The 14051-nt window shown below is 38.2% G+C and overlaps 1 protein-coding gene across 10 annotated transcripts in view; it reads right to left on the bottom strand.

Annotated features, from left to right (window-relative positions):
- Positions 1–14051, bottom strand: part of FRYL (FRY like transcription coactivator) — a 242165-nt gene that overhangs the window by 55049 nt on the left and 173065 nt on the right. For all 10 annotated transcript variants that reach the window (XR_009052491.1, XM_057725531.1, XM_057725528.1 and 7 more), the window contains 11 exons: positions 13823–13983; positions 13153–13263; positions 12212–12366; positions 11805–11904; positions 10391–10559; positions 7293–7552; positions 6787–6927; positions 3610–3778; positions 1761–1845; positions 1124–1236; positions 5–155 (listed from right to left, as the gene is read on the bottom strand). Coding sequence is in view for 9 of the 10 variants with exons in the window: in XM_057725531.1 (XP_057581514.1) it covers positions 5–155; positions 1124–1236; positions 1761–1845; positions 3610–3778; positions 6787–6927; positions 7293–7552; positions 10391–10559; positions 11805–11904; positions 12212–12366; positions 13153–13263; positions 13823–13983 (1615 nt within the window). In the remaining variant the exon portion in view is untranslated. The remainder of the gene's footprint in view (positions 1–4; positions 156–1123; positions 1237–1760; positions 1846–3609; positions 3779–6786; positions 6928–7292; positions 7553–10390; positions 10560–11804; positions 11905–12211; positions 12367–13152; positions 13264–13822; positions 13984–14051) is intronic.

Below are 14051 nucleotides of genomic sequence, written 5' to 3' on the forward strand. Positions count from 1 at the left end.
CCACCTGTGAAGAGGTAATCCAGGTGATGACGTTTCAGGCAAGTAATCCACCAGTGGTGACCAGCAGCCTCCAGCTGGTGGGAAGGGTAGTGGCTCTCCTTGATTATGCTCCATCACTTTCAGTCGCCAATTAGAATAAAGTGGCATTGAATCACCTATCAAAATAAAATGATCTCATTGTCTACACCATCTACTTTCTGCCAATATAAGCAAACTCTAGTAAGACACCAACTATTTATAGCACTGGAAAGTGATAAAAAGAATTTCCCACTATTTGGACGTATGTTTTCTAGGTAGACATGGGTACAAATATTATCAGATTAAGCAAATCAGAGAGAGAACAGAGATATCAATTCAGGTTCCATCCTTTAAATCAAAGCAAAACTACATGAGCACTTCATTAGGATTCCACAATTGATGTCCAAGCTACGAGACCACATTATAGGTAAAGCTGCCTTGTAACAAGGGCTTTCTGGTAAGTTACTCAGTTCTAAATTTCCTGAGATAGGGCCAATACAAACCCATCTTCGAAGGAAATCTGCTCTACCGCAGTGGGGCTGCAGGGTGCAGTAAAAAAGGCCATCAGGAAATGTGAATTCTGTGTGACGTGGGTAAGTCACTTAACCTCTCTGGACCTCAGTTCCATCATGTGCAAAATGAGGAGATGGGACCAGATCATCTTCAGGGTCCCTTCCAGTCTCAAGGCCTGTGCTCCTATTCCACCCTGCCTTGGTGTGATAATAAGACTCGGACAGATTATTCATTTTTGCAATTGCAAGGGAGAACGTTTTAGTAAAATATGAATCCCATGAAAGTTCAAACCTGTTCAAAAAAGCAGCCTGTTGGTCAATGTCTGTTCTATGATGCTTCCTGAGAACCGATTCTTATGTTCCTTTTGATTTATCTACAGGGAACCTGCGCTTTTAAAACGTATCTCCCCCACTCATGTTGCTTCTTAAAATCAAGACACTTTAGGTTATGTTGGAACACCACTAGTGGCAGTTAAATACTCTTCTTAAAAACAGCTTACAGGAAGAACATATTTATTAACATTAATATAATGATAATACACCTTGCCATTTGCAGTTATTAAAAAAAAACCCAAACATTTGGAATGTATTACTTTTTTCTTCTTCATAAGATCCTCCAGAGCTGCTACTGTATCGAGATTCTAGTCTGTGATGTTGACGGTTTAAATGGCTGTTTAGTCCGCTGTAGATGTCTAGGTGCACACAGCTATGGGAATGACCATTGAAGTTAGTCTCAGTTCACGGTAAAGCAGTATATTTGTACTTTATGTTTTACTTTCTATGCTTAAAGAAGAACATGGTACACAAAATACTAAAGTTTACTAGGATATATATTAATTTCCACATTGCAATTCAAAAGCTTAAGCTCTGAAGTCAATTATTTCTACCTGAAGATTTTTCTTAAATTGTTGTGATAGTAACATGCTGGTGATACCTATTCCACATAAAACAGCAGAGTCAATATCCCTTTAGGAAAGTTTTAACATGTAGCAACACAAAAAGCGACTGACCATACTCTACCAACCCTCCATTAGTGCGTGTTAAAAAATCTAGCATGCCAACATCTTTAATGTTAAAAGTGTCAATGTGGAAAATTTCTAATATGGAAATATATTTTCTTACGAGAATTTTAACACAATGAAATATACATTCTGACGCAGAAATTATCATTCATTCTGATGATAATACCTGTCAAACTGATAGGCTAACGAAGAACAGAGAAGTACTTACCTCTCTTCAATATTCTCTTTTATGGGTTTATTCTCGGGATTGCCATCCATGGGAGCTACCATTGTATTGCTACTAGAAGTAGTGCCTGTAATCATAAATGAAACAGTATCTATGAATTCGAAGCCTAGGATGGCTTAATAAGAACAAAAGATTCCAAATTACAGATGTCAAAACTCCACTAAAATGAGGAGGTGATTTTTTTAAAAAGGAATGTACTCTTAACGACCAAGAGGGTAGGGAGACAACAGCAACAAAATTATGGGCGCTGCACAACAAATGGACAAGAAGTAATCAAGTGTTAAGAAGGCTGAATCCAGAGCTGTCAGTGCGGAAACAAGAAGCTTCTGTGTTATACTGCTGAACCTGCAAAAGGCTCAGGAATTAGTGGCACCAAGTACCTCTGGAAGCAGGGGTTGAAGGAGGTGCTAAAAATGGCAAGAATGGTTGAAAATCTATTTCAGAAGTAGCTGGTTCCCAGGAACTACCCTCTGCCTCTTGTGACTGGGTAGCTGTCTTTCCTCACTTCCAGAAGTCTTTTCTGATGAGAGCAAATCAGAGGATTTCTGGACTAGGGCACACCATATACAGTGAAGGAGGAAGTAGTTTACTGAGGATACTGGGACTAAGTGAAAACATACACACATATGTAAATTTGAGATCGGATCCCTCTGCAACCTTCTTACACCACTGGGCTACCAGAAGGCTTGAAGACTCTGTGCAAGCATGTGTATGTATGAATTCTATGTATTGGACACACACACACACCCCTACACCTTCTACTCTAGGCAGAGGACTAGAAGAGTTTTCTCTGGAGAATCTGATTACTGCAAGAGAAAACACCTATGTAGACTTACATGGATGAAATCACCTTACAACAAAGGACAAAATAAGTTCCATATATGCCTACAGAATATCCAATCAACTTTTTAATATGTCTGTTAAATGATCTGTTTATGAAAAGACAGATCCAGAATTGATAAGCTTTTGAGGAAAGCTTTTACTAAGATAAACCAAAACAAACAGCAATATAAAGAAAATAGGAGCTTTTCGCTGGTAGAAAACTTTATCAAATATAGAAGATAGTCCAATCACGAAATATGAATAGGACGCTCCTAAAAAAAATTCTAATTAAAAAACCTCTCTTTGGAATTAAAAAAAAGCATTCTAGTGGATATGAAAAATTCGATAGAAGCATTATAAGAAGCCTCTTAGAAAGTATAAAAAGATGAAAATAGATGACAAAAATAAATTATAGACATAGTATGAAAGATTTCTAATTATACAATATTATTAACATCACAAAAACATTTAATATAAACTGAATGACAAAGAATTTCACAGAAACGTAATCTACAACAGCCCAGATATTATATCAATTTTCAATGAAAGTTATTCCCTCAGGGATGTAGTTTCTTCAACTCAAAATATTACAATAACTATATGGGTATACATAAAAGTATATACTCACATGATTGGATACTTTGTATAACATAAGTCAAAATAATTATACCATGAAATTACACAATAATTTTCAATAAGTGAACATTTTCTATATTTACATACTAATTATATTCATCTAGAAAAAGCTTTTGCTGTGTAGGGATATATAAATGTATATTTCGGCTCTGAATAAGTATGTAAATGTGTTTCCCTTTATCACATTATGAATCCTTACGCTGTCAAACTTTTTTCTCACAGGAGGATTTACAAAGTTTTGTCCAGAGATACGTGACTCACGTTTGCTTGTCCTCTGCATGGTGATGTTTAAAGCAAATGCCTGCTAAAATGAGAACAATTACAGAAAGCTTCTCTTTGTATACAAAGGAGTCAGTTTTAAATGACTTCTCACCTGAGGTGACAGAAGGGATTTTGTAGCTGGAAGTGATGCGGTAATACGGGGGATTATCCATGTGAGTGACGCCTGAACTGACAGGGTCGGTCAGCTGCAGTTCACTCACCAGTTCTTCTAGCAACTGCATTGTTTTGTCTCTACCTAAATATACAATAACCTTCTTCACCTGTCACAAAAGAAATTGTTCGGAAAAGAAAGAGCACAATTTTTATCTCACAAACTTGTCTTGAGACAAATTTTATCAGAGTTAAGTTCAACTTTAAGTGGTAGAGGAATAAGCACATAATAATTTGAATAGACACTGATCAGCAATCAGACATTAATCAGCTTTGTAAGTACCGTTCTATCTTTCTTCTAATCCTCAACACTGTACCTAATAACGACGACCTGAGTGTATTTTTTAATGGTGTCCACGAAGTTATCTACTTCCTTTACCTTTTTGGGTTTTTTAGAAAAGCAAATGATAAGTTTGCCTTTTTATAAATCAGTTTCCTTTTCAATGGAAACGTTCAATTAATATCATCCTAAGATTTTCCTCACATTTTTATTCAGCCAGACCTCAAACCCAGGATTTATCTTTTATTCTGCCTTCCCCATTCTCTGTATTCAACCAGCAGTATAGATGGTGATTAAGAGTGAGAATCTAAAACTAAACTAGAACTCCAACCACACGGCCTGGATTGGGGTGAAGATGTAACTCTTACTCGCTATGTGATCTGTAAAGTTCCCCTCAGTTTTCTCTTCTGCAATTAGGGACGATAGCACCTACTTCATCCAGTTGTTAGGATTAAGTAAATTAAAAATTACAAAGCACTTTAAAAATGCCTAGTACATAGTAGTAATTAAACAAGTGAAAAAAAACATTTCGGTAGTATGCTTTATAAGTATGTTTTAGTAACGTATTATTGAAACAGGCTGATCGGTTAGTAAGCGATCTCTCTTTTTTCTCCCTGCTTTAATGCTTACTACTCAAAATGTGGTCCTCATACAACAGACATCATCACCTGGAGCTTGCTAGAAATACAGATTCTCAGGCCCCACCTCCAGACTGAGAACCAGAACAGCAGCCCCAGAGGACTCACGTGCATACAGACGTGTGAGAAGCTCTGTTTTAGATGAATGCCCCCACTGCAAATCTTAAGACATGCTTTATCACATCATACCAAAAATCTGATAATGGTTCCTTAATGAGAAATGACCTCCCCCCCACAGCTCTTGATCTACCCAACCTGTTCTAACTACTTGCTGATTCTCGGTTTTCAGGTCCAGTCTCCTCTGACCACTGTCAGGCACATTTCTGCCTCTGGGCCTTTGTTCTGCCCCAGGATCTCTGAGTTGACACTCCTGACCCCAATCCTGTCAAGTCTTCGAGCCCCACCCCCACTCCAGCTGCACTGCCTGTCCAAGAAGCTTTCACTGACTTTTCAACAACAGCTCTGGGTTGGGATTCCAGCTCTATGAAAACAGAGCTAAATGGCTGTGCGACTTTGAGGAAACTACTCTTCTTTATACGCCTCATTGTATTCATCTGTAAAACTGCAGTACTCTTACCAAACTCACAAATTTCTTCTGGAAATTAAATAACACAGATGAACTGCTTATACTGTGCCTGGCCTGTAAGTGGTGCTTAAGAAATGACAATTAAGAAATTATTATTATTGTCATTAAAAATAGCTCTTAAAATGTCCGGCAAATGGCTATTTCCTGAATTTCGGGGAATGGGGGTAGGGCATTTGCAGCTTGGCTTCTTGGAATGATAACTTCATGCCTGTTTCTAGTGCCAGCCCCAACTCACTCACTCATTCATTCATCCAATTAAGGGGAACATTCTATGAGTCAGGCACTAGTCCAGGCTCTGGCAAGAAGGCAATGAACCAAACAGACAAAAGTTCCTGCTCGTAAGAAGCTCACAATCCACTGGATTGATGGAGGCAAACAGGTAAAATATATAAGTTTGATGATAAGCGCCAGGAAAAGGAAAAGAACAGTGTACATGTAGGGGTGGGGTATTTGCAGTTTTAGACAAGATGCAGCAAAGGTATCAATGAGAACTGACATTTGAGGACACATCTGAAGGAGGTACAGGAGCGAGCAATGTGCCCGTCTGGGGAGAGGAAGGAAAGTGCCAAGGCCCCAGGTGGGATGCCTGGTGTGAAACCAGGGCAGCAAGCGGGATCAGCGTGGCTCAAGGGCAGGGGGCCTGAGGGAGAGTATTAGGATGTGTGGTCGAGAGGTAATGTGGGATCGTGTTGTTTTGTACCATACACCCACCTTTCTCTAAGTGCTTCTCAGTGAAAATTAATCTTGTGACATGCCTTCAGAACAGTGCTTTCAGTAATCACGTTAACTGGTTCGTTTAAAGTAGGATCCAGAAGAACTTTCAGAGCAACATTCTGCAGAGCTAGTCTTCTGTGGACCTACTTTAAGGAGATCCTACCATGTGACCGACAGTTATATCTACACATACACACGTGTGTTTGCGTGCATGCATATATATTCAGTCTAACCTTCATGTTTGATAGTCTCATATTGTTCTCTTAACTTGAGCAGATTTAAGTACTGCTTTCCCTCCAGAAGGCAGACTGTTACATTCTTCACTGTGTATTTCTTATCATGCTTTTCCTTGCTTCCAGAGACCTTAGGGCACGATTCCATAGGCACTGAGCTCTTACTTCCCATCCTGCTCCAGTATCCCAACGCCAGCTCCTGACAGGAAAAACTACTAACATCTCTCCACTTCCACATCGCCTTCTCTCCAGCATCATCTCTAACCCTCCCAGACAGTGGTGGTTCCAAAACTGCAGTGTCAGGACTCCGCGATTTTCCTTCGTAGCCCTTACCATGACTAAACCTTATTAACTTATTCATTAAATAAATTAGGTGTAGCTTCAAAGAATAAAATCTGTAGCATCCAGCAGAGTATAGTGCCCAGAACCTACAAGAGCACCTGTCCTGTAGTAAAGCCACATGGTATTTGTTAAATGAATCAATGAATAAACCCACGTGCTATTTCCAGATCGTCCTCAATCTGGCCCCTGCTTTGCCTCTGCTGGTCTAATGCTGCCCAGACTCTGACATCACAAGACACTGGATAAATATATATATATATTTTATATATATATTATATATTTTATATATATATATAGAAAAAAGTAAATGAACTTGAACACATACATAAGGCAAGAGGCTTGGTTCACTGTTCACTCCACAAATGCTGATCAAAAAGTGCAAAATTATTTTCAGGTTTTTTGGCCAGCCATCTGCGAGCGTGGTCCACACATTCTCCACCTCCGACCAGGCCAGCTCATCACCATACTAGATGCAGGAAACACAGCACACATTTTAGTAACGGTCGTCTATACAATATCCAACTCGTCACATCATGAAATATTAGAAAATAAAGCTTTTACAGACAGCTTTAATCTTTTCCACACTTTAAAGGAACAATCATTTCTTTCAACAAATCTCAACACAAATACCGTTAATCGCATACAATTTTAGCCCCCCCAAAAAGATATTTTATATCTAATGAGAAGATTTTTAAAGAAAGGAACTTACTTAGAATACATACTTGTTTGGTTACCACAGGATTACTTGATCTCTTTGTCTATTTCTAACCTGTTTACTCATGCTAACTCAGTAATTCTGTCCAGCAACTGCAAATACAAAACTCACGTTACCTTTGCTGTCATGTACATCAGATTATTCAAAACCATGGCAGTAGCTTGTGGGGATCCCCAGCCTTCTCCTCGTAACCAGCGCCTGCTGGTCACCATAAGTTCTCGGTCTTTTAAGGAATCATCTTCATCTTCATCGTGTCGCCTTGCTGTGGGCAACGGTTTTAGATCCACCAACTCGATGTTGTTCATCCACGGTAATAGGTAGTGCAGCATTACCTGCCTCCCGGCAGGATGAGCTGTCGGGATTCTCTGGCTTATCTCTGTAATTAAGAACAAGTCACAGAGGGAACAACTGATATAACTGTGGTTTCCTTTGACCTGTAATGAATTTAAATTTAATTTTTAAATTTAACTTTTTAATTCTTAAAAAAAAGCAAGCCAGATTTTATTATCACATTTAAGAATTAGGAACACTTGTTTCTTCTTTCAATAAATTTGACCTTGATGACATCATAAAGAAAAGGTAACAGCTAACATATATCACATACTTACCCTTGATATAAAATATCTCTGGTGGTTAAGAAAAATAAATGTTTGCACACGGTTGGTGAGATTGTAAAATGGTGCAATTGCTATAAAAACAGTATAATGGCTCCTCAAAAATTAAAAATAGAACTATCATATGAGTTAGCAATCCCATTTCTGAGTATATATCCAAAAGAATTGAAAGCAGGGTCTTGAAGAGACATTTGCTCGACCATGTTCACAGCAGCACTATTTACAATAGCCAAGAAGTTGAAGTAACCCAAATGTCCACTGGTAGAAGAATGGATAAACAAAATGTAGTATATACATATAATAGAATACTCTGCCCCTTTAAAAAGGAAGGAAATCCTCTCACTTGCTACAACATGGATGAACTTTGCTAAGTGAAATAAGCTAGTCATAAAACCACAAATACTGTATGATTCCACTTACATGAAGTATCTAACATAGTCAAATTCATAGAAATTGAAAGCAGAATGGTGGCTACCAGTGGCTGGGGGAAGTTCAGGAAAAGGGGGTTACTGTTTAGTAGGTATAAAGTTTCACGTCTACAGGATGAAAAATTTCTGGAGATCTGTTTCACAACAATGGAAATATACTTAACACTACTGAACTGTACAGGTAAAATGATTAATACGGTAAATTTTACTATATGTGCTTTTTACCAAGTAAGTAAATAAATGTAATTATAAAAGACAGTATTTGTACATGGATTGATTTAAAGTGATCCATGAAAAATTTAACGTATTTCGATTCTATCTGGGGCGACTCCTATGATGTGCTTGTTACTTTCACATTCGTTTCATTTAATGCTCACGCAAACCTGCGAGGTGGACAGTCCGAGTAACTTGCCCAAGGTCGGACAATGATCAAGTGGCAGAGGATTCAAACACAAGGTTGATTCCAAAGCCTATGAGTTTTTACATGTGTTTAATTTCTATAAGTCACTTTTAAGTAGAAATCTTTCTCCTCAATCCCCTTGTTGCCCACGAGGTCTTATACCTATGTATTCATTAGAAGGAGTATGTATGGAAGCATCGTGATCTGGAACTTGGCTCTGGAATCATACACACCTGGGTTTGAATCCCAGCTCTACCACATACATACAGGTTGACATAGGGCCAACCTGTGAACCTCTGATCCTCAACTTATGATTCTATGAGAAGGTTACAAAAGTAGCTGCGCCATGGAGTTACTGCACAAATGCAACATGGTGCCAACGAACTGCTCAGTCCAGTGCCTTGCATGTATTTATGCTCAACTGTCACTTTTTACAAGTTTTTCTGTTACTAGGTCAGTGTTATTGCCATGAGTATGAAACATCAGACCTGGAGCTCTGAACGCAGCCGAACGAAGAGCTCCTAGCCGGGGGGCTGTAAGTGCACGTAGGAGCCGGGGCAGCCCCCACTGCCATCCCGACCTGAGACCCAGAGGACTCCTCTGTTTCCTGTGCTGCAGCCTCCAGGAGAAGCCCAAGGGCAGCAGAATTAGAGTGGACAGTGCTTACTACTTTGTGTGGACGACCATCCACGTCCACCCGGAAAGGGCCGTCAGGACTGTGGGAGCTGGGAAAAAGGAAGGGGCGTGACGGCCGCCACTTAAGAGGGCACACCAAACATGTGAGCGGCTTGAAAAGCTGCATGTGAGGAGAACTTACGTTCTTTTTCCCCCACTCAGGTCAGTTAGGGATGGGAATCAAACTATCTCCACTGCTAAAATAGGCAGTGTGAAAAGATGTGCAACGGCGGCTAAGGCCTCTATGCCTGGAGCCCCAGTGAAGGAAAGGATCCGCTTAAGAGCCTTGTGATTCCCTGCGTGCCCATTTTCATGCTCTTCTAGTACTCAGATTAGAACAAGATCTTGTTGCAGATGGAAAGCAGAAAAACTAGCTGAATGTCTTCTGTAAATATTATAATTAAAACTTTTCAGTTAAAGAATAAAGCACTCTGGGAGCATCTGCAATAGCGTCTTCACTGGCCAGAAGGTTAAACTGGATGCATCCCAGATTATCTCACATCTGAGTCCTGGGAGACCCAGATATATAGGACATCTTGCCTCACACCTAGCCCTGATGTCTTCAAAGCTCCTGGCAGGAATATTTTTTGGCCCACAAGGAAAGGACACTGGACCGGAAAGCAATGCAGGTTCCCAGCAACAGTTTTGTTTAAAGCAGTGCAAGACCTTTCCCTAAGATTAGAGGTTTTACTTATAGAAAGAAACTTGTATCTTTATCTCTGTCCATTTTTATTATTAAAGACAGACCAATCCACAAGATAAACTGAACACCAGAAGATTCAGGAAGTTCTATGTCTACGAAAGAAATATTTTTAAATTGCCTGTGAAGCCCCCTTCTTCTACTTCTTTTTTTTTTTTTTAAAAGCTGGGGTGAGGTGGAGAAGGGAGGCCAAAGTTAGAATCCCTGTAGAGATTTTTAATAAGCAATCTCAGTATCACGGCAGATCAGTAGTAAGAGTTCATACAAAAGAAAAAAATTACCTTATATACAGACATGTTTTGTTTTGATTCAACCTCAAATTTCATATATTTCCTAAAAGCAGTTTTTTTCGAAATGGTTGCTAAAGAAAAACTACTAACCAGTTCAGTGATCATACCTGAGAATATGGCGAGAGTTAGCTCAGGATATGCCCTCGCTAATTCTTCGGACAACTGATAATAGGAGACAGAATACAGATGCGGCAGAGGAGACAGCTGGCTGAGTACTCCGTCTGTTCTCTGCACCTCCAATTTGTGAGCATAGCGAAACATCTTCGGTTCCAGGATCTACAGGAATGCAATCCACCATTTTAAGATTTTGTGGGTCCCCGAAATTTAGCTATAATTAAAAACATAAAATCTTCTCCCAGGAAATAGTACAGTCTAAAAGTTATATAGTTATATATGTTGTGAAGTTTTTGAGATGCTCATTTCTAATTCCAAGAAATGCTGGCAAAAGATCTGTAACTCTTTACAAGGCTTTACATTCCCTGTGTTGAATGCCAGTAGCATAGTTTAAAAATAACTTCAGGAACTTAATATATAACTACTTGAAGATTTACCACTTTTCCAGTTCAAAACTATGACTGTATAAAAAACATGCATACATGAAAAAAAATACTTCAAACCTATCTTGTTTAATCACAGATTAAATATGGAATGTAAGCTAAAAATTCTTTTGACATTACACTACGCAAAGAGCTACACTACTCAACTTTCTTCTTAATTAATAAGGACATTCCTAAGATGGTCCCTACCAGCTCAATACCACTTCAAACCCTTTGGAAAAATGTGCATCTCCTTGAATCCCACTCTTAACCCTTGGTTAAGAGTGAAGAACCACATCCCACTGTCAATGGATATAATCATATATCCACACTCGGGAAGTTAACTTTCTAGGTTATTTTTCTCAGTCTAATACAGAAAAATTATAAAAGGTTATCGTAAAAGAGTTAATTACCTTTCACTTGATTCTCTTAAAAAAATTTGACTCGGGACTTTCCTGGTGGCGCAGTGGTTAATACTCTGCTCTCCCAATGCAGGGGGCCCAGGTTCGATTCCTGGTCAGGGAACTAGATCCCACATGCATGCCACAACGAAGAGTTTGCATGCCACAACTAAGGAGCCTGCCTGCCGCAACTAAGACCCTGCCCAACCAAATAAATATTAAAAAAAATTTTTTTTGACTCACATTATTACCGGCTGACAGAAACAGTTAAATGCACACATAGGCCCTAACCACTCCATTTTTATAAGTACTCACACACACACACAGGCACACACAGGTGAGTGGGGGCAGGGGGCATCATTCACAATCCCCTACAATACATGTCTAAATAGTTTACATTACTTATAGGCTTAAAGGACCCATTTATCTTCCTCTTCTATTTCTAATGGTAATCAGGAACTAACACCATACCCCACTACTAAAAATAAAGCTGAACATGAGCACACTTTCAAGGCAAGAATAGATTATTGTGCTTCATTAAATCCTGAGCAAAAATATATTTTAATTAACATTTGTTTACAAACCTGTAAAAGTTGCATAGCAACTTCATAGATACTTCGAGAAGAATCAGCAGCTTTAAACAGTATCAGATTGAGAAGCATCACTGTGTCACACTGATAATCCCTAGGGACAAATTTTACATGTTAGGTACAATAATGTTTAGAGGCTTTCACTCCAGTTAATAAACATGATATAAAGGGAAGGCTGCAGGCACACAGCTGCTAAGCCTATGGGTTTTTTTTGTTTTTTGTTTTTTTAAGGCAATAGGTACAACAGATGCACGGTGATCATTATCTGTATTTGGTTAAATTTTGCTAGTGCTTAAGGAAAGAAAATACTGGTTTATTAGTATTTCTGAGTTCAAAAGGACACGTTTTCTTTTTTTAAGAGAAGCTAAATAAAATATGAAAGACAGTGGTATCCAGAGTACCTGTTCTGGAATACATTAGCTATGGCTTTAAAGCAGCCAGCTGCCACTCTCTTGGAACCAGTGTAACAGCGATCCACCGCCCAGTACATCAGGTTGCTCTGATCCGGGTTCAGCTCCAGCAGTAATGTAACTGCTTCACAGCCCAACTGATGAACCTAAACAAAGGTCACGAAATTGCCCAGGACAGAGAAAGGGATATATTACTTGTCTAGTCCTCTGCATTTTAATGAAAATCATGTAGTGCATATATTCACTGTATTTAATCACGAAACTCAAGTTTCTCCTTTTGTTCAACTCTCTCATTTTATTCAGCCAGCAGAAAAATCGACATGGAAAAATTATACTCAGTCTCCTGCTTTTTATGTAAGACTCTTAGTAGTACAATTCTTTCCTCCAGCAGAGCCCAGAGGTGGTTGATGAATGTGAACGGTGATTAAGTGCTTTCAGGAAAGTGAGTTATTAACCTCTCCGGTTATTTTTATCAAGCTTTATTCTTGTTTTTGATAACCCAATAGAAAAATTACTCTGAGGGGAAAAAAACGTAAGTCCTATTTTAAATTGTGAAGTCTGTGTGTGCACAGTATGAGTAAGGAGGTCAAGAAAGAATGATTAATTGGAGAGTGGTCAAAAAAATTAAACATAGGAAATAACATATTTCTTCCATGGAGCTCAGTGTATTCCACAATATTCTTTGACTTAGAACCCTATTGTGATATATATACACAGTAATGTATTAATCCTACAGTATAAAAGGGCAGTTAAAATTATTCAAAAAAATAAGAATTAGAAATCTCATAGTTTATAGTATCCTATTTAATTTTACATACATGTTTTTTGTCTATAATTCTAACCTATCTTATTTTTAAAGACATGTTCAGTGGACCATACAATAACTCTAAATAATGCAATGACAATTTATTATAGAATTTTAAGGGACTTACCTTTTTGTCCAGAGAGTCCAAAATGTTATCCAACCATTTGTACAAATAGCCATCTGATGAAAGTCCTACATTATCTGCAACAGGGCCACAACATAGTACAGCAGACATAGCCTTCAAACAATAATATTAGAATTACATTTAAAACATTTAAGAGGTTAAATGTTGGTTGCTTAAAGAGAAGAGGCACGATATTTTACTCATGCTTATGCAGTCACAATATCGTTAGTTTTTTTTTTTTATAAAGAAAAGCAAAACAGTAACTTTTGAAACAAAGAAATTTACTATGAGTAGTGCATAAATACCACGATACCAGATAAGACATGGAGTTTGAACAGTATTGGAGGAGAAGAAAAAAAACAAAAAAAAGACCAAGAGAAAGCACTTAAGTAGGAAAAAAAAAACCCAGATATTTCTTTGAGGCAATCCTCAGTTCTTTAAAAGAACGGCGTCCAATTTTGGTAGATTCCGGAACTTTTTTGCATTGTATTTTACATATTTAAATAAACTTAACAGTATAAGTGTTTGAATACAGCAGGCAAATATATATTCTAATACTCTCAGGTACTCTGAAGAAATCCCTATCCTTTTTATAACATCGGGCACTGAGAGACAAAAAAATTTAACTCCACTCTTAACATAAGAAAAAAAAATCAGATTTCTAGGTAAATACCTTTAATGCACAGTACTGATGTCTGTTAATTTGCATATTTCTATCACTGTATCTGTCCAAGGGTGTAAACATGATGCTAAAAGGACCTGCCCAGTGACTGAACAGCATAAACAGACTGTGACGAAGGCTCTGCTGAGGAAAAATACTTCTTCTCTGGTGTACTGTAAATAAAAAATAGATGGAAAAATTACTTCCGTTTCTTTTTTCCTTAATATGCCTGTCAACTTGT

The sequence above is a fragment of the Hippopotamus amphibius genome, chromosome 3 (assembly GCF_030028045.1).
Source record: "Hippopotamus amphibius kiboko isolate mHipAmp2 chromosome 3, mHipAmp2.hap2, whole genome shotgun sequence".
NCBI lineage: Eukaryota > Metazoa > Chordata > Mammalia > Artiodactyla > Hippopotamidae > Hippopotamus > Hippopotamus amphibius.